At 40.1% G+C, this 25,870-nt stretch overlaps 1 protein-coding gene across 4 annotated transcripts in view; it reads right to left on the reverse strand.

Annotated features, from left to right (window-relative positions):
- The window catches only part of NTRK2 (neurotrophic receptor tyrosine kinase 2), a 204,582-nt gene that overhangs the window by 64,828 nt on the left and 113,884 nt on the right, over nt 1-25,870 (reverse strand). For 3 of the 4 annotated variants that reach the window (XM_054053741.1, XM_054053742.1, XM_009561637.2), the window contains one exon: nt 24,178-24,366. In XM_054053741.1, the coding sequence (XP_053909716.1) occupies nt 24,178-24,366 (189 nt within the window). Of the gene's footprint in view, nt 1-905; nt 4,691-24,177; nt 24,367-25,870 lie in introns of those variants that run through there. The other variant, XM_054053743.1, reaches the window with a different exon arrangement.

A 25,870-nucleotide genomic window follows, 5' to 3' on the forward strand; every position in this document is an offset into this window, starting at 1 on the left:
TGGACAGCTAGGCATCAGTTGCTCAGTCACCACACCAAACAGACGTAGGCTTAAAGTAGGAGCAAAAAGTGCCTCAGTTCCGCTACAGACAACAAACTAACCGCTCTTTCTCAGCAAACTTATCTCCAGACATCTGTTTAAATAAGGGCTTCGTAAATGTTCACTAACATGTATAAATTCCCTCCCACATATCAATAAAACTTTATTTTAGAGAAAGAGAATGAACACAGACACATTAATCAAAAGTTAACTACATGATATGTCAGCAACTAATGAAAAACAAAGACCTGTACTCCTCTATGATAATGACAGCTTCCCACGGGTCCCATTGTGATAACAAACAGTCAGAGCCCCAGTACCAACAGTGACAACACAACCAACTACACACTACACGGGATCATATAAAGCTGTGGCCCATGACACGGCTGAGGACAAGTCTCTGCCAACATGCTTTCAGCACCTAAAAGCATCTTGGGTTTGAGTTGGTAATTACAGTGTGCTGAGCCAAGCAGCTGTCACTAAGGAACAGGAGCTGCCCAAATGCAGCAAAATGCATAGAAGCTTACTGGTTGATTTATCACACAATAATGAAGCCAGTCACAGCCTTTTCAGGCATGGAAGTGAAAGACAAAAAGACAGAAAGGGAGGAGGAAAGAGCTTTGAACATTTTGTTCCAGTCAGTTTACAAGAAAAGAGGAAAACACCAGGCATGATTCTATTGAAGGATGCCCTCCCACAGCCCCACTGCTGCTGAAGAAGTGGCCACTGGGCAGATACCCGAGACGTGTATTTCCCAAAGCACACAAATCCAGTCTTTGCCAAGACGTGAACTCTTGCTGATGGCAGCACACACACATAGCAGGGCAAACAAGAAGAAGAACAGCAAAAATGGCAGAATGAACTTTATTCAGGATCTGACATACGATGTCAGTATAATGAACATTACCTAAAGAAGAGTATTACACTCATAAGCAGACTGAGTTGGCAGCTCTGACCAATTAGTAACACTTAATTTTATGGTGATAGCTAGTATACATGTATGATATTCTGTAAAAGCTTAATAGACGTCACCATAAATCATAGTCACCTTTCTTCTCTGCACTTGTCACATTTGGAAAGTACTTACAGTTGAATCTGCTGTAATATTTGTTGTAGACTGAAGTGAATGCAAATGTAATTCTGTTAGTCTCTGCAAGAAACCAAGAACGCATGGACCAGAAAAGTTCTCTTCTCACCTACCATCTATATGACTGTTGCTTTCAAAAACCAAAAACGTTTAATTCCAACTACTGTACATCATGATATTTACAGGAACTGCAGTCTGCACAGAACAAAGACAGGCAAAACGTAGGTTTTTTATCCCCTTATTTCTGAAGTTAAAGTTCTCTCTCAGTGCAATAAACATCAGCTGCCTGCATGCTCATACACTTGGAAAGCATCTTGAGCAGCAGTAACCAAAACAAACAGCTGCTGCGTTGTTGAACCGCAATGGCAGAATCCCCCCGTACTTATTGGTAAAGGAAATATTAAAAGATATCATAAATTTTACCAGTGAAACAGCTGTCTCAATTTTTGTCTCAAGTTGCTCTCACTTGCAGTCAAGGAAGTGTGTGTTGTCTGTTGATATGCAAATCATCTGCACTTAACTGAAACACTGAGGTACAAAAAGCACCACTGTTAGCCCTACAGACAAGGTATCTCCAGGGCAGGTTACCAGACCACTTTACAAGCAGTCTTAATTAACTGTTGCCTCCTGCAAGACCACCACCAGCAGGAGGGCAAATACAGACCCGCTTTTAGGAGGGACTTGTCTGAAGCATGTTATGGAGCTGGAGGGCTACTTCGCCTTTTGGTAGTCCAATATCCACAAAATGGTCTTCAAGTAATTTCCAGGACTCTGTGTTTCTAGCCTGCCCTTCTGGTCAGCATTTTAAAGAGAAAGGAAGGATCAGAAGCTAACATAAGTATTTATAAACTAATTTCAAGATTCATTGGTTAGCTTTTCAATGTTTTTCCATGTACACCTCTCAACTAACTTACAGGCTGGTGCATTGCTTTCATCGTTGCTTCTGCCACATTTACTCTTTCCTTGTAGTAACGTTTTCTTCAACATAATAATGGTAATTCAGCCACATGTTCCAAGATACAACAGGCTCTAACTGCAAAACAACCATTACCAATTTGCATTTTTCCTTACAGAGAAACTACAGTGAGGCAACATCATTTGTTTCTGAAACCTAGACACACACACACAATGAGTTAAGAAGTTACTTATTTGTCATCAGTGCTTTGGCAAAGAACTTTCATGAGGATCCTGCTGAATAAATCCCTTTATCACTGTTTGCCGCAAACAGAAAATAAGGCCAGAAATGCTTACCTAGTTGTTTCATAATGCAGGGGGTGTGTTAAAATATTTATTATTTTCTATTTGGACAGTGTCACAAAGCTATGAAGGGTAAGTTTTGTTGTCATCATAGTTCTTATTTGGAACATTTTGAAAACAATGGTCCAAACTCCTCACTACCAATTTCTTAATTTCAAAATCTCAAGTGGAAATGCTCCAGATATGGATTTAGCTGCAATCAATACTTTCTGTTATTTTTACAGATTCTGGCCTCCTTAAGCTTTAAGTGCATTATAACAGAGAGAAAAATAAAAACAACAGTAAAGGAAAAAATACATTCTGAAGAAAGATTTTACAACAACACTCCTCTTGCATTGCCTTCATTGTTACCTTGTCTGTTATGAAGCTAATCCTGCTCTAACTCACAAAATGTAAACTGGGGTGGAGTCTTTCTAGATAGTCACAAAGAGAAACTGCTGAAGAAAGCAATTAAGAAACCCAGAGCACTCTCTAATTTAAGACAAAAACTCCCATACTTGCAATGAACAAAAGAAAATGTGAGGCTGCTGCTTAGCTAACTGTCCTAATTCTTTGTTTACTCCAGCCTATATGTTGTTAGTTTATAGCCTTTTATGTACCAACGGCACAAAAATAAACAGGCCCTCGGGGGATTAACATACCACAATCAGCACTTCAAAACTAGTTTCTGTAGCTCCCTTTCCATACAGTCAAAAATATAAACAAATAAATATTTCTGAACAGGAGCTACTGGAATAATTTTCCTTCACATTGTGTCAACCAGGCATCAGAAATGCCAGTTGCTGTGGAAAATGGAGAAAATAGTAAATTGCCTCCTAATGAGGACTACTCTAGCTAAGCATTCAAACAACATCATTGGGAGAAGTCTCTTCTTGAGACTATTTCAAAAGGTGTTTTTTCCCATAATTCACGAAGTTGAAAGCTAGCTACAGTAGTTAGGAGCAAGTGGTTCAAGAACCTGCATTATCCCTGCTACTGCACGGAAAGTACTGTGCTTTCACATATGGACCCTGCTGAAAGCCCTTGTTAAGGACAGCCATGACGACGTCTGCTCCAGTACAGAGTTTTTAGTTCAAACCCAGCTCTGCAGGAGTCTGATACAACTTTCCAAAATCAGTGAAATGATTGTCACTGAAACAAGCAGCCTCACAGACAGGAGGTACATCTTGCCTCAGAAATAACTCAGAAACTGGACAGGTTGTGAGTGTGAATGAAAAGACAGTACATACATAGCAAATGTGCTGTATGCTGCAGCTTTCCACTCAGTAATTCGAATCCATAGATATATAGGAAAAAAAGGATCATCCCTACCATGGAGTTTATTGTCTCCAGTGAGAAGCACAAGACTGAACTGCTGACAGGCTTGAGAAGGGACACAAGGGAGACATTAAATATGGACAGGATGCAGCATGAACTACAAAAAAGGAAGATAACTGTACTGTTACAGATCAAAAGAAAGGGAATCTCCAGTTCTCAACCAATTAGTAGTGCTAATCAGATTTTCTCCTATTTTCTCAGGTCTTGTTAATTTATATTTCTTCATCTTGAACAGCCTGTTACAGCTGCTCAGGAACAAAATAAATATCTGCCTTGCAAAGATTTCCCTTAAAGATTTTATACAATATTTTATTTAAATGCTATCCCTACTACAGTCAGAATTTGCCCATACCCAAACCAATGTCACAGCCACCTATTTCTGCACAGTGATGCTCTTTTCTGTTACTCTCGCTAACCATATTTGGAGTATGCTGAGAAAAAAAAGACAGAAACTTTTGCTAGCTTACTTATCACTACTTCTTAGTGACTCAACTTTATTGTGATGCCACATATTGCACAGCTGCGAGCCTGCTGGAAATATTTCTGCACCCCAATTTGGTTAGTTACCCTACAATTTCTAAAGCTTGTGATCTCCTATCAAAATTTGTAGATGAAGTTCCCTCACCCTCCCCAGCTGTAGCATGACAACGCATGCCAGAACACAGGAGACGGACGTGGAAAGGTTACACAATTTTGCAATAAATTCATTGTGATCAAGCAGAACCAGATAAAGCAATCACTCTCCTGGCCAAAGAAATAAGTGAGGAAAAGAAAAACAAAAAAAAGTCTTCAATTTTCTGATGTCCTGTTGCATCAAAGCACAGGTTGCAACAAGCTGAGAAAGTGTAATGTGCTTCAACGTCTTTTTCAGTTGCTATGGTACAGTTTCTTATGGAAAATTCCTTGTTCTGCGTGATGTTTTTCCTGCCTCATTTGGGATGGCAGAACCGTTCCTTGTGTCACCTGAGAAACCGGGCTGTCAGTTTCCACCTATTGGTGAGAAAGAAACTCATCAGCAGCAGAACTCAATGGAAAATTCCTCAGGTAGAAGTTTCTGCGCTGGAGGCTGACATGACATTGAGGAAGAACGATGAATGGGGCAGGAGCTGAGGGTGCCACGCAAGAGATCTGGCTTCCATCTCAGGGCCAGTCACAGATTTCCTGCGTGACCTGGGGCAAGGGTTTTAATTCCTGAGACTCCCTGCTTGAGCAGACAGGACAACAAAGCATCTTTCCCTCATTCTTCACCCTGCGTGTGAAGCCCCAGGTCTGTAACCCGCCCACAGGTCAACCAACTAGCTCCAGGTTACAGGAGTGGAGCCACAGCCCAAAAGCTCTTCAGGCTGGAGTTATTTGCAGCTGCAGAGTCCCACAGTGCTTTCCACAGCGAGGTCTTATTTGGACCTTGGGGCTCTAAAGTAATGCACGCAAACAACAATAAATAATTGCACTGTTCTCTGCTCTTAAGGCAAAATATCAACACAGGCAAGGAGGGAAAACTCCAGCTTTGCTGTACAGCCAAGCAAGAGAAAACATTTGGTTTTTAAAGGAGATGTGCGTTCTGCATAAATATTACCAAAATTGCCAGAAACACGGTATAAAAACTATTATAGCACCACAATAGTGATACAAAGCAATCAGGGATACAGCCTTTTCACTAGGGGAATTTCTTTTATGGATTAGTTGGAAACAATCAGATTTTACTGTGACATTTTTCCTGCTGGAATGTTTTTCCTTCCAATCAAAAAATAATTAGATTCTGCCACTTCTTATTCATGACAAAACCAAAGCATGCTTTAAAAAGAAAAAAAAAAAGCATTAACATTTCAACACTGTAGTTCAGAATGCTGAAATTCCCATGGGCTCCCTATGGTGGTAAGAAGAGCTTTTGACCTCTCTCATGAAATGGGTTTTGAAAATAATAAATGCACAAGTTCTTGAAAAGGGACTCCCTTAGTAATGTCTATCATGAAAATGAAGAGCATTCTAGATGTGACAATGCAACTGCACTCCACAAGACAAATTTTCTGTCGGTGCAAATATTTAGAACTCCACTGACGTGGAGTTTTACTCTTTAATCCAAGAAGGTTTGGACTTGCTGGACACCACTTACAGTTACAAACACTTTTGTCTTTTAGAGCCCTCCCTCTTCCCAGACCAGTTCAACAAAAATTCATGGTGTAAGAATGAAAGAAAATGTAATGTGCAAAATATGAATTGAACGCAAGTCAGGACATTCAAAATTTTGATTCACATAGCACTGACTTCAACAAAAAGTCAGCCAGAAAAATTGACTGAAAAAATTTTAATGGTGTGAAATTAAGTTTCAAAGATTCAGCAGCAGGAAAATGTTGATTTTCAGTTATCCTTTTGGCTTTCAAAAACAAAGAATCAAATTCAACATTCCAGAATGGAAAAAAATTCACCCACCCTCTCTACAACCACCAAGAAAAAAAAATCTTAGCCATAATTTTGAAATATTTGACCAAATAAACTTTCCAGTTTTAAATACCAAATTATTTAAATTTTATTGAAGATGCACATTTTTCCATTTCAACATTTCAATTTGAAACTTGAGATAAAATTGAATCAAGTGCCCTCTGCTTTAAATTACATGCTGATTTTAAAGCAGAAAGTAATTTTAAAATACTGAAATCTCCCATGGGAGGAAAATTCTACTTTTGAACAGCTTTACTTCTGTGCATTTAAAATCTCAGCTTTTCTGGAACTTTGGATTGGGAAAAGTTGTACTGAAGATAGAATAGTTCAGTAAAGGCTGCATTGTTCTTGTTATACAACATGGTAAAGGAATTACAAACTTCCTCCCTCGCTTTGTATTAAGTAGAGGAACCACTCTTTCAAGCCTATCATCAGACGAAGAATTAGATGCCAGTGTTATACAGAAGCCTATGTAGGATGTCTGCACATCAGCCCTTTGCTCCACTGACAATTACCCTTTTCCCACAGAGGCTACCAAATCTGACTACCAAGAAATTTATCCAGTAAGAATAAAATGTAAGTTAAAAGAATGCAGAGAATGGAATTTAAAACTCAGCTTTAAGCATGGCAAAGTTGTAAGCAAGATCTAATGAAGTTGTAGAAGTTTGAACCAAACCCCAGGATCTGAACACAACTGGCTTGACAAATTGTACATGCTGACCTGAATACTGTGAGTTAAAAGTAATTTCTTAGAAAACATCTCCCTCGCTGAACAAAATTATAATCCTAATTCCTACGCTACAGCAAATACCTGTCAATGAACAAATCCTTTAGAAGAGCAGAAATTTTGCATAAGGCAGTATTTTTGTGCTAGATCCCATCATTTCAATTATGATGGGCCATCTCATCTTCAGTAAGGTTGATGCTATTATATTAACATTCCTCATAGAAAGAAAATCCACAGAATGGCTCCTTTGCTTTTCAATAACCAATGCAAATCATGATGTCTCTTAAATACCCAGTCCCTATGATAACCACAAGCACTGCTCTTACATTTCCCTTACCCCAGCATCTTAACAATCTTTCTCCTCATATCTCCAGCAGCACAAGTAGCAGCCATGGTCTGGAGGTGGGGAGCACAGAAGGGTACAGAAACAGTGACCCAGAAGAGCTTTTAGTTCTTCAGCTGTCTTGTACTCTGTTGGTCCTTTCACAGTCCTCAAAGATCTGAGACATTCAAGAGGACTTCCCTACTGAACATCTAGAAAGGCAATAAATATTTGTTTAAAAGCTATAAAACCAAATCAACAAATGGTTAAAGCTGCAGATACAAGACCCTGCCATGTTGACCTCCAGCTTTCTTTACTGAGGCTCCAGAAGAATATGGATAAAATTCCCTTCCCAACTTGACCCAGACAATCAATTAGTTGGCTGTCAGAATGAAATGCTGAAGAGAGGGAAAGCTCAATGAACACATCAGCCTACTGAAAGCTAATTAAAAAGATCCTTAATCAAACATTGCTGCTTTTAACAAGTCAGGTAATGTATCAAAAGCAAAGCCTGCCTGACCAAATCCTTTTGCTCCCTGAATCCAAATCCTGAAGTCACGCTGCCAGTGAGGGCAAAATCTAGATAGTGGCTTTAATCGCTTGAACTTGGAAGAGTATAGCCGCATAATATTGGCTTAATTGGTGTAAAAGACCAACAAGCCTACTCTTTTGTCTTTCTCATCTTCTGTTTCCTTTTTTGTCCTCATCTTCTTCCTTTTCTTCACCTGGGAGAGGGAGATTTGTACACATCACTGCCTCATAAGGTTTCACTTCTACTTCAGAGGAGCCCTCTCTGCTTACTGCTTGGATACATGCAAATTGTGGACTTCTGTATTTACCCTGCAGCTTCCCTAGTGTCTGAGCACAATTTATCTGCTTCAATTTTGAGATGTTGGTTTTATTTTGTCTAATGGTTTTTATTAGTAATTGTGTCTCAGAGTTCGCATTTATCATGTCATGTAAGAACAGTTACACCCTGAACAACATGCTTGCTGGCTTAAACACCACCTAGATATAAGAATATTTTCTCCATGTCTGCAACACGGGTGTATTCCCTGTAGCAAAGCCTGAGAACATACAGTAAAATCTGTTCATACAGAGCAGCTGCCTATTAAAGGTAACAAGGAAAGTGTGAAAGAGTCTGCATTGCCTTTCCTTTGTTCAGTAATCTTGCTATAAGAAAGCACCAAGTAAAGAGACTGCATATATTAGTATACTCCGTATTTTTTGCATTCAGGGATACAGTGTGCATTTCATAAGTCTTTACACTATTTTTCCTGATGCTTTGCTTCACCACATTTCATAAGTCTTTACACTATTTTTCCTGATGCTTTGCTTCACCACATTTCACTGGGCTGAAGAGGAGGAGAGAAAGAGCTTTTGTCTCTTGTGAATCAAGCCCTCAGATGAAGTATTAGCTGCTCAAAAGTGGAATTTTATTTTGAGTCATCCTACAGCTTGCACAACTTAACACCACAGACCAAGAACCTCAATAAGTCAAGTGTATCAGCACACAGAAATGCTTAGCTTGCACAGTATTAAATGGCTCATTAGTTTACTTAAAAGCAACAACCCAAAAGCTAATTCTAAATACACTCTTGTCAGAGACAATAAAGTTTGTCACAGATGAGGTTAGATAAAGCTTGTTCCGTCACAGAGTCTGAGCTACAAAGAAAACAGCAGTTGCTGGTTTTGACTTGCATGTGTTCAAGTAGGCTTTGATCTATGGACTCCTCAGCCTGATCAGCCAGAGAATTAACAGGCTATGCAAAACTCCAAGTCCAGCTCAGCTCTGACACAGCTTCTAAGGATCTGCTAGCAGAAAGCAGCACAGGGAATGATGGGAAGCTTGTGCCACAGAGGACTCATACACAACCTTGTAAACTAATATTTCCTTTTCTTATTGTAACACTCTGGAGATTTAGGTAAGATTTAAACCCAAGATTGCTATCTTTCCTTAGACTGCATTTCCATTTAAATAATTGCCCTTCTTTCTTAAAAATTAAATACCCTGGCACTGTGATATGTTTCTGCAGCACCTTTTTTCTTAGCACTTTTCGGAATTTATCTTTTATTTTTGAGGGAGATATCTAAAATGTCCTTCTGAAAGTGGACAAAAATTCAGAGGAGTATTCTGACAGTGTTTCTGCCATCTGCTGCCATATTTTTGTATTATAGGACAGACACTAGTCTCTCAGTCATTCAAGTATCTCTCAGCAAAGTCTTTGTCCGCAGTCATCAAAGAATCAAAGTTTCAGGGAGACATTTCTTGAGACAGTTTAAATAACAAATGCCATAGATTATAACATGTATGTTTGTATATAGTATACCCATAAAGAAAGGCTAGAGAAAGCTAACAAAATGTTTCTTTAAAGCCTTTACAGACATTTTGATGGCATGACTGGTCTGATGAGTTCAAGACTTCAGTGTGGGTGGGCATAGCCTTTCATATATGATGAAAAATAAATAATGCATGCTCAGGCAGAGAGTCCATCCCAAGACTAGACTAAAATATCTAAAATTTAAAAATTTCTCTATACACTTTCTCTACATTATTAAGAAAAATACTCAAGGCTTTTCTGTGTTTTTCCCATAGAAAGTGGTCTAAATGTTCTGTGTACATTTTCTGTCAACAAACACAAATTGCGAACTTGAGATGGCAAAGCTGTCTTCTGTGCAAGCAATGAACACCTGCATGCTTTGTTCTATCTTCAAACTATCCTATCTCATAGTCAAGAAAATTTTCCAGTCCAAGATAAATTCTTTACAGCTTGTTTAATGTTGCCATTTACCACAGTCCTGTTTCAGATGCAGAAGCCAGGCCCAAAACACACAGAGATCAATAGGATGGGAAAACTCACATTGATTAAACGGTAAGTCAATTCCGGATTGGGCTTCTAGAGGAAAGCTATCACTGCAAAGAAAAGTTGAAACCTCTCTCTTCTTCCTCATTTCTGAATGACATACTTTATTTGGCACTGTGTTGACTCCTTAGTATGGTACAATTTCTTTAAACTGCTGCCATTAAAAGAGATAAAAAATTGTAATCTTAAAGCACAACACAACATTGTGATAAATTTCCAGTAAGGAAACGTGTTGCATCAGAATGAATAATGCAAAAGACTTCAATGAGTTGGGAAATAGTCACTTTCTAATAAAATAAGGATTGCTGCAAACAGCTGAATTCACATTAACTTTCAGAAGGATTTACTGCATCTGCAAGAAAAGCAAAAGGCTCATGCCTTCTTCTATACAAGCAAAAGGTAAGACAAGAAGGAAATATGTTCTACAAGAAGGACTATGTGAATTTGAGGCATAAGTCTGCTCCCACACTACATCTTTAGGATGAGAACTGTGATTTACTGTGTTTGAAACTATACATCACTGAAAACATGCATCTGATGTCTTCTCTCAGGGTTAGGCACAAGACCAAAAAGACTATTCCTGTAAGGCTGCACTGAGTGCAGAGCTTTGGTGTTTCACATCTGATGCCTGCTGGGGCTAGCTGTGGCAGCTGAAGCAGGCTAGAACACAAATCCAGCCTCCTCAGTGGCTGCCAGAGAATTCACACAACTGGAAGTCAAAAGCAGTTTACACCTGTAGTCAGCCATGGGCTGCAGGAGATGAAGGATGGCAAACTTCTCTCTGCCTTTTCCTTACTGCAGAGGGTGGGCAGCAGTCCCTTCTTCAGGGACACAGTTCATAGCCCTCAGAGCAGTACCAAAGGCTCATCTCAGTCATTACATTGGTCACAGGACACTAATACACCTCTGACAATGCTAACACTGTTTCCCATCATCGCCTGCTGGGACAGATGAGCGTTAGTGTTCTGCAGCAATGACTGGGGGTGCTGGCAAGCAGTGAGCCTCTGGCCTTTTAGCTGCTTCTGATCCCTCTTCTCCTCTGCTCTCCTGGTCTTGAGGGTTTTGGCCACAGGAGGATATAATTGTGTTGCTATTAATGTCAGGGAAGCTGCTACATACCATACAGGGAATATCTGCTGATTTACTAGACAGGGCTAGTATTTAAAAAAAGCTGTCCATCTTCATGTCATAGACCATAAGTCAATTTCTATGTTTTGGAAGACCTGAAAGAAATATACTCCTTAAGGTTTATTACAGATACTTGATTGATGGAACTTTTCTAATACAGTACAGTATCAGTCACTATTATGTACCAGAAAAGCTACTACTGAGATCCACTCCAGTAGTTCATCCATTCCCAAACTGAGCAGATATGGTATGCAAAATGAGATGAGAAATTACCATTAACATAGACAGGAATGGCATTGCTGTACAATGAGAACACAAATCATTTTACTCTCACCTGATGATACAGCACATTTGCGCACACCACATTGAAGTGAACTTCACAGACCAACACATCACAAGCATTGGACAACACAGATAGTCCCGGAAAGAGCAACCCTATGTAACAGGGTACTTCCACTTCTAAAACAGAGGATGAAGAATGAGCCCATGAGTTTTTGCCTTGCCAAGAAGGAGCTTTTCAAGTTTTCCCACACAGTGCTGGTCAATGCATTTCTGTCCGGAGGCAATCCCATTGCTACTCCAGTCTCAACAGCCTCTCAAGTGGAGAATGCAAATACCACAAAACACTTGTTTTTCTTCTGATGTGAATAGAACAGGGACAAGAAAAATCATGTCCTCCTGCACAAACACTCAAGCGAATCAGTCATCTATTGTCCTTCCTTTGCAAAAGGCTGCGACGGAGGTTCTTTTGTTTCTTTTCCATCTGTTTCTTTTCCATTTGTTTCTCCCCTTTTTCTGTTTCTCCCTACTTTTTGTAGGACATGTTCCCCTTGAAGGGTGTTGTTTTCAGCCTTTTCTTTTCATTTGTTAAGGCAGCCACCGGCCTCCCAAGCAACAGGCGCCAAAAAATGAGAGCACATCCTTGAAAGACAGCCTAAGAAATCAAATCTAAACAAATCCTAAGCAACACTCTGAAATGAAAGGAGCTGTGTGGGAATGGTTTAATTTCAGAAAGTTTCTAACTGAAACTGTAGCTCAAAGAATTATTCATAACAGCAGTTGAAAATTCTGTCAAATATGTATTTCCTTCAAAATGATGTAATATGGACAATGTCTGAAGTTAGATTTGGCTTCTCACTATGCAGTCTTAGGAATAAATAACCATGTGGAAGAGAAACGCACCTCATTTTCCATTCTTTCTTTCCAATGCTATGGGAAACAAACCATGATGAGAGGAGGGAAGAGGAGAAAGAAGTGTAGTTGTAAAGACAACTCCTTAACTCCTTAAAGACTCTCCTTAACTCTGACTTCAACTCTCCAGTACAACTCAGTGCCACTCAAGGGATCCTTTTGGAGATTGGAAGACTTCTCCTGCACCCTGTGACCAGTACAATTACTGATTTCCAAAAGAGTTTCAAGCAACCAGTATTTACTGGAATTGTTCAAAGTACTAAGCTGACTAAATTTGACTTCTATTGACTAGGCTTTATACTTCCAAGCTGTTCAGGGGCTTTTTAGAAAACCAGTTACCTTTCGATTTAGCACCTGAATGCCTTTGAGATGCTCCTTTCATGTGCCAAGCTGACATCTGAGAATGGAATTTAGATTCCTCAAATGGAGATACTAAAAAGAAAAATCTCCGGAGAGATTATTAGTTATAGAGAGAGATGCTGCGATTTAGAGAAACAGGTGATAATTGGTATGCATACACCACATATTTTTTCTAAATGCAAACAATACCCCCATGCAATATGTTTTCCATTTAAATGTTTAATTGCCTCCAAAAGCTAATAAGCAAGTCGCTAGTCAGAGGTACTGCACAACTTTCCATCAAGAGAACTTCAACAATTTCAGACCTCATTGCAGGGTCTCGACTTAGGTTATTTGACACTCTTTTCCCCTGCAGCCACTTTATACTTCAATCGCAGTGACTCCTTTGCAATCTACAAATAATAGTCTTCAATTACTATGGACATTGACGGACTAGAGATAAGACCAAGCAAGTGTTCACTTCATACCAGATCTGCATGCCTCATGACTTAATCGACATTACATCCTTTGAAGAATGATAACCGGTTCTCTGTGGAATGCCCTACTCAACCACAGGCTAAAAAAACTCATACCAACCTAGTTCCTTATAGACTGGGGAACTGCTGAGCTCAAGGGTTGCCTGTCTCTCCCTCCTGGTCCCACTAAGCAGAAGTCCCTTTCACATGCTTGGCAGACAGAGCAGCTGGTAAAGAAAGATGCTCTTGTAAAAAAACAACAAACCAAAATAAAACTAGCTTAAGGGAAAGTGAGAAAGGAAGGGCTCTAAAAAATGATCATAAAGATATATTTTAACGGTTGGGGTTTTATTTGTGTTAATTAATAATGGATGCATGTTCCTGGAATTGTGTCTCTGCATAATCATATTTTTTAAATGTGTCAAAAATGCTGATCTCTGGTATTTTATTATACAGAGTATAAGTCTAAACTAAAACATCTCTGCTAGTTAAACACCTCCAGTGAGAAAAAAAACAGTGTTATCACTTTTCTCCAACTGCTGGTGTAGAAGATGAGAAGCCTGTTGAGAGGTTTAATTAACAAGTTAATGCTTAATCAATTATTTGAAGAATATTACAGAGTATTTCAGATTATTATCAGCTGAGCTACTTCTATCTTTGACAAAATTTTATATGGCTGTTAGGTTCCATTTTCTGCTTGCCTATTCTATGCCCATAACTCACATGCAGCTAAGCCTGAGACAAAGAGTAGCTCCCAGCAAAACACTGTCAAAATCAAATCAAAGGTACTTGGACCTTATGAATCTCGCTGGTATTTTTGCTGAGAAACATTCCTCAAGACAGAATGATGATCAAGCTGCACACACCATAGAACAGAAAATATCTGGGAGTTTAGCCACCTCAGAGCAGCTGATAAGCACTCCTGCTTGCAGAGGAAGACAGGGTAGGGGTGAGAGCACAAGCTTTCCACATCCCCACCATGTGGATCCACCACCAGTGGGATGCACTGAGGAAAGCACCACCCTCACAAAATCTGACAGCCAGAGTACAAATGAGGCAGGAAAGAGAAGGACAGAGCAGGCGAACTGCATGGGCTGCCATGCAAGTCAATACACCTTCATTCACACACAGAAACACATCAAGAGATTGGGCATGTGTATGTATGCATTGGACCCTTCTGCTGTTCTAATGGCTCCAGGTATAATGTAAACCATTGCTCTTAGGGGCCTCTTTGCACAGGGCAGATCTGCAAACTTGCAAAGCCAACCGCACCATCTCCTCCAGGACACAAACTCCTAAACCTCTCTCAGAATTCAGTCTCAACGCACTGACAGCGTAAATTGCTCAGAGACAACTGCCAGTAAGAGCTGTGGGGATGCTACACACATCTGAAAAGCAACATGGGTCATCTTGCAACTGTAACAAATACTACCCCATCTTAACTGATGCTTATTGTGGACAACTGTATTCCAAATAATTTCCTCCTGAAATTGATCTTTGGATGAACTTGTGCTGAGGGCTAATTGCATTCTACAGGCTCATGTTTCTTAATAATGAAATACTTGCCTGGTAATGAACTCAAGAAAATTAGAAGTGGGGTTCATAAAATAATTTCAGCTACAAAGTTAATTGATTTACTTCTGATTTTCCTGTACTCCAGCATTTATTAGACTTAAAATTTCTTACTTTTATCCAAGGCCCAATCCTGCTCACATGCTTAGGCTCATAAGAAGTTTTCACAATGGACTTCTTTTTTTCCCCCATTCATCTTAAGTGTAAGTACTACCCATTTAACCTCCATCACATTATTTTCCCATTACGCTTTTACATATGTACACAGGTTTCTGTATATAAAATCAACATCCATAGAACTGAGTATGCAGCAGATTCTGAAAGCCATAATTTAATTTTTACAATATTAATGGTGCTACTTGTCACTTAAATCAGTAATACAAGTGCTACACTTGTATTACTGATTTAGCTACATATTTTGATGCTAAAATAGCGTATGTATTTCTGATACAAATATACCGTCAATTGACAAACTGAATATAGTAATGCCACTGAGATTACACCTACTAAAAAAGCACCATGTTGGATTTTTTGATCTTGACTAGTACCCTATCTGCAGAGAATGCCTGCACATGTGGTTAATTTCACTTCATCTTTGATAAAGTCCTGAGGTGTTCTCTTCACATGAATCCCATTGTTGGGCTTGATGTTGAGAGCGCATTTCAGTGCTCTGCTGAAAAAGAACAGTGGGCTTATCTGAAGTCTACCTGACACCTTTTCACAGGAAGGTGCATGCTCTATTTGAATTTTGACACTGGACAGTTTCCTGAGAGTGCACGTTTCACAGTCTTGCCTTGTACTCTGTAGTTGAAATGCAACCCTCAGGTCTTCATTGCTCAGATCTCCTTTCAACACCGACTATTTAATCAGAAGTATGTTTCACATGCTGTATTTCCAGGTGATAAAAACACTTGTGCTATTCATATTCACATCAAATGCAACTAATGAAATACACCATAGATGCATATGGCTAACATTTCTGACATATGCATGACTCGATGAACAGTTGCAGAAGACACACATGTTAAATGGTGACTGCAATCAGGGATGAAAACATTCAATTAAACTAGGGAAGTATTTAGTCAAGATGACAAAATATACCTTCACATATATCTTTATCATAGAATCACAGAATCATAGAATTCTTTGGGTTGGAAAGGAGGTTAAAGATCACCCAATTCCAATCCCTTTGCTCTGGGCAGGGAAACCTTCCACTACATAAGGTTGCTCAAAGCCTCATCCAACCTGGCCTTGAACAGCTCCAGGGATGGGGCATTCACATCTTCCCTAGGCAACCTGTGCCAGTGCCTCACCACCCTCACAGCAAAAAAATTTCTTCCTAATACCTAATCTAAATCTACTCTCTTTCAGCTTAAAACTGTTAGCCCTCATCCTGTCACTGCACTCCTCATGAAGAGCCCACTCTCAGCTTTCCAGTAGGCCCCCTTCAAGTACTGGAAGACTGCTATAATGCCTTCCAGGGCCCCTCCTAGGACAAACAACCCAACTCTCTCAACCTGTCCTCACATGGGAGGTGCTCCAGCCCTCTGATCATCTTTTGACAATGACCACAGCTTGGCGGCGTTGGTAAACTTGCTGGGGGTGTCCTCAATCCCACAGACCATGTCTCCAACAAAGATGTTAAACAACACTGGTGCCAGACCAGTGGAACACCACTCATCACCACTCTCTACTTGGAGATGAACTCTTTTGAATGCAACCATCCAGTCAATTCCTCATCCACTGAGTGGTCCATCCATCAAATCCATTTGCCTCCTATTTAGAGACAAGAATGTCATGCAGGACATTTCTGAATGCTTAGCACAGGACCAGGTAGATTATATCAGTTACCTATCACAGAATCACAGAATCACAGAATCACAAGGTTGGTTCTATCAATGCTATAGTCCCATTGTAGAAGGCCATCAAATTTGTCAGCCACAATTTATCCTTAGTGAAGCCATGTCGGTTGTCACCAATCAGCTCCATATGCAGCCAATCTCTCTCTTGCACATTTATCCAGACAATAAAATATCCCCAGGGTAAAGATGCAATAGGATCAAGACAAGTGGTAAATATTTATATCCCTACCTGTAATCTCAAACTTGTTCAGCATCTAAAGCTTTTTGGTTTTCAGCATATGACAATCCCTAAAAGGGAGTCCTGTTAAACCACCCAGTCTAAATTCCAACTACCAATGAGTGTCAACACTGGCAAGTTCAGCTGGGACAGTGAGGTTTCTCCTACCAGTCTATATTTCACTAAGATCAATCAGTTTTGCTACTCTGCATTCTGGCTTTTCAGGTCATGGTGTCTTTTATAGTAAAATGAGCTGCTTATAAATCTTCAGCTCTGCAAACTTCAGGAGTTCATTTGAAAATCTCCAGGGTTAGGGCTTAGCTGGCTAAGAAATTACTACAGCAGCCTTTCTTTTGTGGTCACTCAGATATAAAAGCCTTTCCAAAGAGACACAAATGCTGACAGTGCTTCTCTTGGAAGCCCCTTCTGTGCACAGGGACTAACTCAGTCTACTTTTTATCCTGTAAAGTGTGTCAAAAAATTACCCTTACTCCTCAAAACTGTAGGAGGGTGTAGGATGACCAATACCACCTGGAACACGCCATGATCTGTTAAGTGGGAAATGAATTCAAATGGAGATTGTCTACTTATTGCAAATTGCTGCTTCCTACAGGACACTGTGTGTACAGGATGAGCAGCACGTGGAAATGAACAAATCTGCTGCACTGAGTCAGAAGCCTGGCATATCCCTGCAGCACTGAGGCCATCTTGGTGAATTTTCCTTTTTGCCAGCAGCTTTCACATCACCAGATTCTCACATCCCAGATCTGCAGTGAGATACAATGTACCCAGCAAGGAAACACGTGCTGGGGCCAGGCTCTGCCGTGGGACTCCCGGAGCAAGGATGCCTCAGAAATATACACCAAGTGACCATTACCCCTCTTTCCATAGTACCAACACTGAAAATACAGACAACTACTTTTTTCAAATCAAGTGGCCAGTTGGTAGTAAACCACAGGCTTGTGGAGAAGGCTGCCTGCCTACCAGAAAATGAAGAGAAAGCAGCCTGCCTCCCATGGTGCACAGAAACAACTAGGTATTGAACCACAAGTAGCTGCACCCTTCCACAAACACCCTGGGAGAGGAAATGCAACTCATTGGGTCCTAATATCTGGATGTTCCCCTTTGTTTTCTGCAGCAGCCATGCCAGAGCCGTCACCCAGGCAAGCAGAGCAAGGATAGCTCTGCACCCTCACATGCTACACCATGCTCAAATGCTTCCAAATAATGAAATTGAGTTTAAAAACAATTGTGATGTAATAAACAGAAGAAAAAACACATTCAGATTCTTTTTTTCTGTTTCCTCAGCCTTCTGGGGTCTGGCTCATGTTCTCAAGCTTTTCTTCAGATTTTTTTCATTCTGAAATGAAATCTGATATTATCACCAGACTCCAAGACTTATGGCTTTTAAGAGAAAGGTCCACTATTGGGGTTGCCATGATAAAATGGTAAGAATAACCTTCCTATTTATTTTATCCCTTAAATGTAATTCAAGAAGGCGGTGGACTGACAGAGCATTTCAGCAATGTTCCTGCCTAATGGGTACAACCAAAACCTGTCTATGTATATGTTAAACAGAAATCTCCAGTTAATAAACAAGGAAAGACAGAAAAAGGCTGAGAACACCTTTAACTAAATGGTGTAACAATTGAACACTGAAAAGTTCAATGTTCAAAACGGGATAGAAGAGGGATGCTCTCAAAACTTCTGCCCTCAAAATGAGCATTGCACATGCAATTAGCAATTCTACTGTGGAATTGGAGCTACTGTAATTTTTTTTCAGATCAGCAAAATAAATCAAAATTATTTTATAAAAATTATTTCTACCAACTGGTAACCAGCTGCAGACTTTCTCTAATAGAAGCCAACTGGACGTACAATAATTATTATCTGAACTGCACCTTCACACTGTACTCAAAGGAACACAATCCCAAACTGGAGAAATATAGATGAAATTTTAAGATTATCCCATGAATACACCCAAATTTCCCATATGAAAGCCAAGATACACACCATATAATCTGAAACTCAATGGCTACATGTGTGGCCAGCCACTGAAAATATCTTGCCACTAAACCACTCCGACTAATCAGCAAGCCTGCCCAGTATGCTATTTTCCATCATTAATAATATCTTTAGGATGAATTGAGTGACTTGCAAAGACAGATTAGATGGGAAGTACAAACTCCTGTCAGTGCAGCTGCTATTTCTCCACCTAGGGGACCTGAAACCTGGAGCTTACCAGCCTCTCCATGAAAGCACAAAGCTCCAGCCTTCCTTTCAGTTGCACCCAAACAACCATGATGACTTTGTGGTTTAGGGATTGGGGTTACTGGGGTGAAATGCAGAGAACACTCTGATTCCCAAAATCTGCAAACCACCTGAAGGCAGCTTCTTATTCAAATTCTGCTCTGGGAGTCTCAACCTGGACACTTGCATTGATGTTTTATGCATGCCCACTCCTCAGGTTTTTCTTTTCATGTTACTAACAACACTGCAATGTTATCTACTGAGTTCATTTTCACCATTAATCATGGAAATGTAAAAGTAATGGGCTGATATATTCAAGCCCTGGGCTGCAATCTAAGTGATGAATGAAGGAAGTCCACAGCTCTTCAAGGGGAAAATGGCTTTATTCCTTCCACTCTATTTCAACAAGTCTAGTAGGCTCAGTTGGCAAATTTAACAACTATAGTTTCTGTGCAGATATGTAGAAAGCTAATTGTTGAAATACCATGGCAATAATGAAAATATAAATAGCTTAGCGGCTGTGACAGCTCAGAAAATTAGTGAAGCTAACTATCTAGCAATAGTTAAGAACTATGTCCCCTAAATATAACATCACCCAGTTGACTTCAGGTAAAAATCTTTGCAAGGTTTGCCACCGATCCTGATGATCTTACCCCACTACAATTTTTCAGTAGCAACAACTTAACACTATTGGTAATTCCCAGGCAAAAGGTTTGCAGGCTCATGCTAATACAGCACAACTTCGTTTATAATGCCTTATGTACAAAGAGCATTTTACCATGTCCAGGTTGTGGACTCTCATGCATCTGAAATCAGAGCTGTCACTGTTAGACATGTACTGTCAAAGAGGAAACACCTTTTGATTTCACACAAAAAGGAACCAAGAAGTCTGGTATGTGTCTGAAATATACCTGCACAACACAATCTGTAAACTTTCAAGGTGGAAATATTCAAGATATTGGAGTGGCAGATAAGCCCACCAGCCAGCAACAACCAAGGATACACAGCAGGGAAAGGAAAAGCCAGGAGTGTTGGAATAGGGTGTCAGACAGACAGGTGCTGAAGTAGCATCACTGGGTTTTCTGGCAGGGAAAATGGGTAGTTCAGATGATGAACAGTTGGAGTGGGAAATATCAGCCAGCAGGAAGATGAAGACTAATTTTCTACTGTTATGTCAATTAAAGGTACAGATGAGAATTTGTGCCAAACTCTAGGACAGAAATTCAGTTCTTGTGAGCGACAACTGGAACCTGACCCCTCAAGTCAACGAGTCTTTGGATTTAATCAGTGTGCTTTTCCCACCTTGAAAGTTATCTCTCAAGGGGAGGAAAGTGGTGTAACACTTAGCCTAAGACTGACTCTTTTGAAGGCAACAGTCTTGGGGATTTAGTTATCCAGTAGCAAAAGTACCATTTTACTGATAAAGTGATGGAATATCAAACAAAATTGACTGCAAGTTTCTTTTAAACACACAAATTTTTAACACTTTTGCCATGGAGCTTGTCACACTGTATTCAGAAATGGTTATCTACAGACCATTCAAAATACGGCTTATGAAGATAAGAAAAAAGAATCATAGACTCATAGAATCATAGGATGGTTTGGGTTGGAAGGATTTCAAAGATCATCTGGTTCCAACCTCTCTGCTATGGGCACTCCGCCAGTAGACCAGGCTGCTCAAGGTCCCATCTGACCTGGCCCTGAACACTTCCAGGGAGGAGACATGCACAGCTTCCCTGAGCAACCTGTTTCAGTGTCTCACCACCTTCATTGTGAAGAATTTTTTCCTAATGTCTAACCTAAATCCTTCCCCTTCCAACTTAAAGCCATTGCCCCTTGTCCTATCACTACACGCCCTTGGAAAAGGTCCTTCCCCAGCTTTCTCATAGGTCCCCTTCAAGTACTGGAAGGCTGCTATATAACCCAAATATTCTCAACCTGTTCTCACATCAGAGGTGCTCCAGCCCTCTGATTATCTTCGTGGCCCTCCTCTAGATCCATCCCAAAAGTTCCATATCCTTCTTATGTTGGGGATTCCACAAGTGGACACAGTACTCCAGGTGGGGTCTCATTAGAACAGAATAGAGGGGCAGAATCACCTCCCTTGACCTGCTGGCCACGCTTCTTTTGATGCATAACAGGATATGGCGCCTTCTGGGCTCTGAGTGTACATCACTGACTCCTGTCCAACTTCTCCTCAACTAAGAGCCCCAAGTCATTCTGCAGGGCTGCTCTCAATCATGTTGTCCACCATCCTGTATTGAAATGCAGATTGCCTCAACCCAGGTGTAGGACCTTGCACTTGACCTTTTTAAACCTCATGAGTTCAAACAAGCCCAATTCTCCAGCTTGCCTAGGTTCCTCTGGACAACACTCTATCCTTCTTTTGTGACAACTACATCACTCAGCTTGATGTTGTCTGCAAACTCGCTGAGGGTGCACTTGATCTCACTGTCTATATCATTGATTGTAGAAGAAACTCAACCTGCTACTCAAAGCAGATGTACTCCTTCAGCTTTTGTGAAGACTGCAACACGATCTACATGCAGTTCCACCTAGCTCTAAGTCTCTCCTCCTTCCACAGACCAATATATGCTAAATACATAAGAATCTTTTTCAGCATGACTGTCAGTGATTGCTGTTTAATGCTAGCGGACAATGGAACTTAGACCAAATAGGAAATAAACATAAATGTTAATTATCTTGCTGGAGACGAGCAACCAGATGACATCTGGAGCTGGCATTATTGTAAACAGGAAAAGGGTATGAGAGCTACTTAGCTTAGAGTTTTATTAAATACCAGATATGCACATCAGAAGAAGGCTGGCAGGTTAAGAAAGGGCAAGTGCAGCTCCGTAATAATAAGCAAGAGAGAGATAGAAAGAGTGTGCATGTGTGTAATTATTTATGGGAAAACCATTTTTGTCTGGGACAATTCTAATTACGCTGTTTATTGGACAGATAGTCAGCATGGTAGGAGAAATTTGCTTTGGCTTATACACTGCCACAGTCGACCTCATTCTCTTTGCGGAAGCAATAAAATTACAAAGATTGAGACCACCCCTGAGTGTAGCAGAATGCAGAGCACCAGTCCCACAAACCTCCCCAGAGCACCATAGCAAAGTCCAGCCACATTCTGCAAGCATTTATGCACAAACTGAACTTCATGTACTGTGATTAATCTCCCTGACACCATGTGGGTTTCAGCACAAAAAACCAAACACAAACTTATGTATTTTTAGTATCAGGACCTACTTAGCACTAGTCAGCTATGATTTAATGCATCTGTACTTAATGCGCAGCTTACTAAATGTGAGAGAATTCTGTGTTTTGGTACAGTTCGAGTTTTTCCTCAGAAGATCATGTATGTTGTTTCACCATTAATGCTCAAAGCTAATGCTCTGTAGTCACTGATATTTATTTAAACAATTATAATTTTGTCTAGCACAACTGATAACAGAGGTACAGTAGGCTCATATTTAAAAGCATGGCCTTTTATAAAACATTAGAAAGCTCCAGTGTGCATGTTGCCCATTTCTGATTGTGTAGCAAGCTTCTGTTTTTCACAGGAATTAATGTTCTAAACAGAATGCATGTGTAAAAGATTTTCTTTGTGCTGATCAAGTATCAGTAATTCAGTGATTACCTTACACATCCTACTGAATATGCCAGGCCAGATTATTCAAATATTCTCTGGTAGAAGAGATAATGGGGCATTTCCAATCACAAAATAGTGCCACACAAAAAAAGATACGGTAAGAGTAAACATCAGGGATGTATGACAAAAAGGGAGAAAAAGCCTTCTGTTGTATTGCAGGAACATCCTTCCGTGGATTGTGTCTAGTACGACAATCTAGATGTAGGTAAGCATTAATGTATGCATAATACTTAAGTACTTCAGCACCAGTCTTGCAACCTTAGAAGTCATGTACATGCTTATGCATGCATGCCCTCGTGCACAGGTCAAGAAAGATTCCTAGTACAGAATTTATGCTTTGCAAAGTTGGAGGCAAAGGTTTCTGATCTTGGTAGCAAGCCCACAGACTACAATTTGTGCTATGAAGTGATATCATTCAGGGCAGGCTAGAGACAGGATGTCATGTCCTTTAGGTGCAAGCCCAACGCTCACCAGCTATATTGGGAATCTCTGAAGTGACTTGGGAGAGAATCAGTTCAAACTTCCAGTGACACTTCAAAAGTATATGTACACACACATACACACACACAAAAAAAAAAAAAAAACAAAATAGGAAAAAAAGAGGCAGGAACAACCTTCTCTGAAACACTTAAAGAACTTAATGTACTGATGAAAAACAGTAAGCAGTGTAGTTGCTATTAATGACAAAACCCTTTTTCAGTTAACTGCTGCAATGCTAATCACTGGTTCAAAAATCAACATTTCACATGTCCAATTCTAAGTCACTAGATTTGAAAAGTAACAGCTGAAGTTAGGGATACTTCTTTTTAACCTCTGATAGTTAATCAGGTTTAACTCTTCATATTTTTTCCACATTTTACCTGCTTCTAACTGAACATGAAAGAATTTGTATGTGACATTCATTGTACATCACTCAATCCCCTGCTCTACTTTTAAATAGTCAAAATCTTTCCTAGCTGTTGAGGTTGAATTATACAATAAAACGGAAGTTTTAATGCTCATCATTCTTATAACTTTACAAATACTCAGATTTCAAAGTTAGCTTATGTTCACTGCCAATATGATCAATTTAAAAGCAGCATGTACTTAACAATACTGACTTCTGTTTCTGACCTAGGATTTGTTTTCTCTCAAGAAGACCTTCAGTGCACAGGACCTGTCAAAGACCACTGAAATCAATGGAAAGTCTACCAGTGACTTTGATGGAATATTGATCAGGCTGACTTCATCAACTCATCACAAGGGCTGAATTTGGCTTTGACAGACGTAAAGCGGTTCATCCCATGTACCTTTAACAAATTGCATACATTTTAACCCCTCACTTCCACCCCCAAGAATTTAGAGTATTTTATTCTTCTAGCTCTGTTAAGGAGTCCCAGCACTTGCGTGGGTAAAATAAGTGACTGAAATATATACAGTTGTTTGTACTTACAGGTGTCTGGCTTGAGCTGACTGTTGGTAATTCCAAAATACTGGGGATTTTCAATGACGGGAATCTTCGTCATCCCAATGATCACTGCGTCAGGACCCCCCTCAGAAGAAGATGGAGTGTTACTGCCATTTGAGATATGGTGGAGAGGACTGGCTGAATCATCGTCATTGCTGATAACTGAAGAAGGACCTAGAGTTAGAAACAAAGATTTTCCTGTTACTCAGCACACAGTTCCCTACCCGCAGACAACTCCTCTTTTTCTTTTTTTTTTTTTGGATCAGTTTGTGCTCTATCCCAATAGTCAACAGCTCTCTTTATGGGCCTCGTTGACCTTACCTCAGGAATTTTATATGTCTGGGTACAGATGATGTACAGTGGGTTTCTTCCATTAGGATTTGGAATGTGAAGCAAATTTTTGTACTGGTAGATCAGCTAGACTGAATGTGTCAGGGTCCAGCACAGTCTTTCACTGGTAACGATCTCCAAATTTGTTGAACTCCTTCTGTCTTTCTCAGAAACTGGCTACAAAATACATGCATTAACTTTCTTATCATATGGCCTACTTGAATCACACAGAAATAATTGCCACAAATCCAGAAGATGCTTGTCCTTCTTTCGAGACGTTACAATATGATAAAAAGTGACAGAGGAGATGGGCTCATCCTGATATGGGAAACTAATAATTTCTGAAAGACATCATGGTTCAGAGCCAAAATCCAAGGTTCAATTTAAACAGTTACAGAAGGTGTGGAGCAGATACTGAGAAGAGTAGAGCGAAAAGCACACCCCACCCCATGACAAAATCTGGGACCACCGCAGAAAGGCTCCTCCAGCCCACGCGAATATCCCACTGGCTCTACCATCCATACCTGGGTTAAGACACCTTCCAGGAAGAGGTCCACTGTGATCAGTAATTCAATAACAGTTTCTGTTTTGTTTTCACTCTATGCTTTACACTTCTAATGGGTAAAAAATAATCTTTCTTAGGATTGTCACTTCTGTGAGCTGCAAGGCCCTTTGACCTAATAGCAAGATCAGCACTGGTAACATTTGAGGTCCTGGCATTTAACTCTGCCAATTAAATTACATATCACATTTTCCTGTCTACATCCAGTACTCAAAGAAGACCAGAAACACCATTTAGCAGTGACAACATTTTGCTTGCTCTGCCCACCAGAGATAACACATGCCACATTTTACTTCATTCTCAGTTCACATTAGCCAGGGGTCTTGAGGTGGCATTCACATCGTCTAATTGTAACAATCAAAAAATTATGCTAGAAACACACCAAAAAATTCACACTCTGGAAGTGCATATCCTGGAACAGCATCCTCAGACAACATCTGCATTTAGACCAGAGGCAGTAGTTACAGTGGGGCTAGTGTCCTCCAAAGAAAAGAGCACAGGGGACCTTGAGGACAACGAAAAGCTGTGTTTACTCCAAGCCACCAAGCATGCAATTGCAAAATGTTGGAGCCTCATACTGAGTTTTAGGTTGGACAGAAGGAAAAGTGCAGAGCCACGACAGAGCTGAGTAATGCATCACATAGATGGCATTTGTGTCTGTAGGAGATACAGGAGGATGCAGAGAGAAAAAAAGAGAGAATGGGGAGCAACAGCAGTCCTGCAGATACATCAGGAACATGAGAGAAAATGGACAGGATAGTACACACAGAATTGAGGAACAAGATG

This window comes from Cuculus canorus, chromosome Z (assembly GCF_017976375.1).
Source record: "Cuculus canorus isolate bCucCan1 chromosome Z, bCucCan1.pri, whole genome shotgun sequence".
In the NCBI taxonomy this organism is placed as follows: Eukaryota; Metazoa; Chordata; class Aves; order Cuculiformes; family Cuculidae; genus Cuculus; species Cuculus canorus.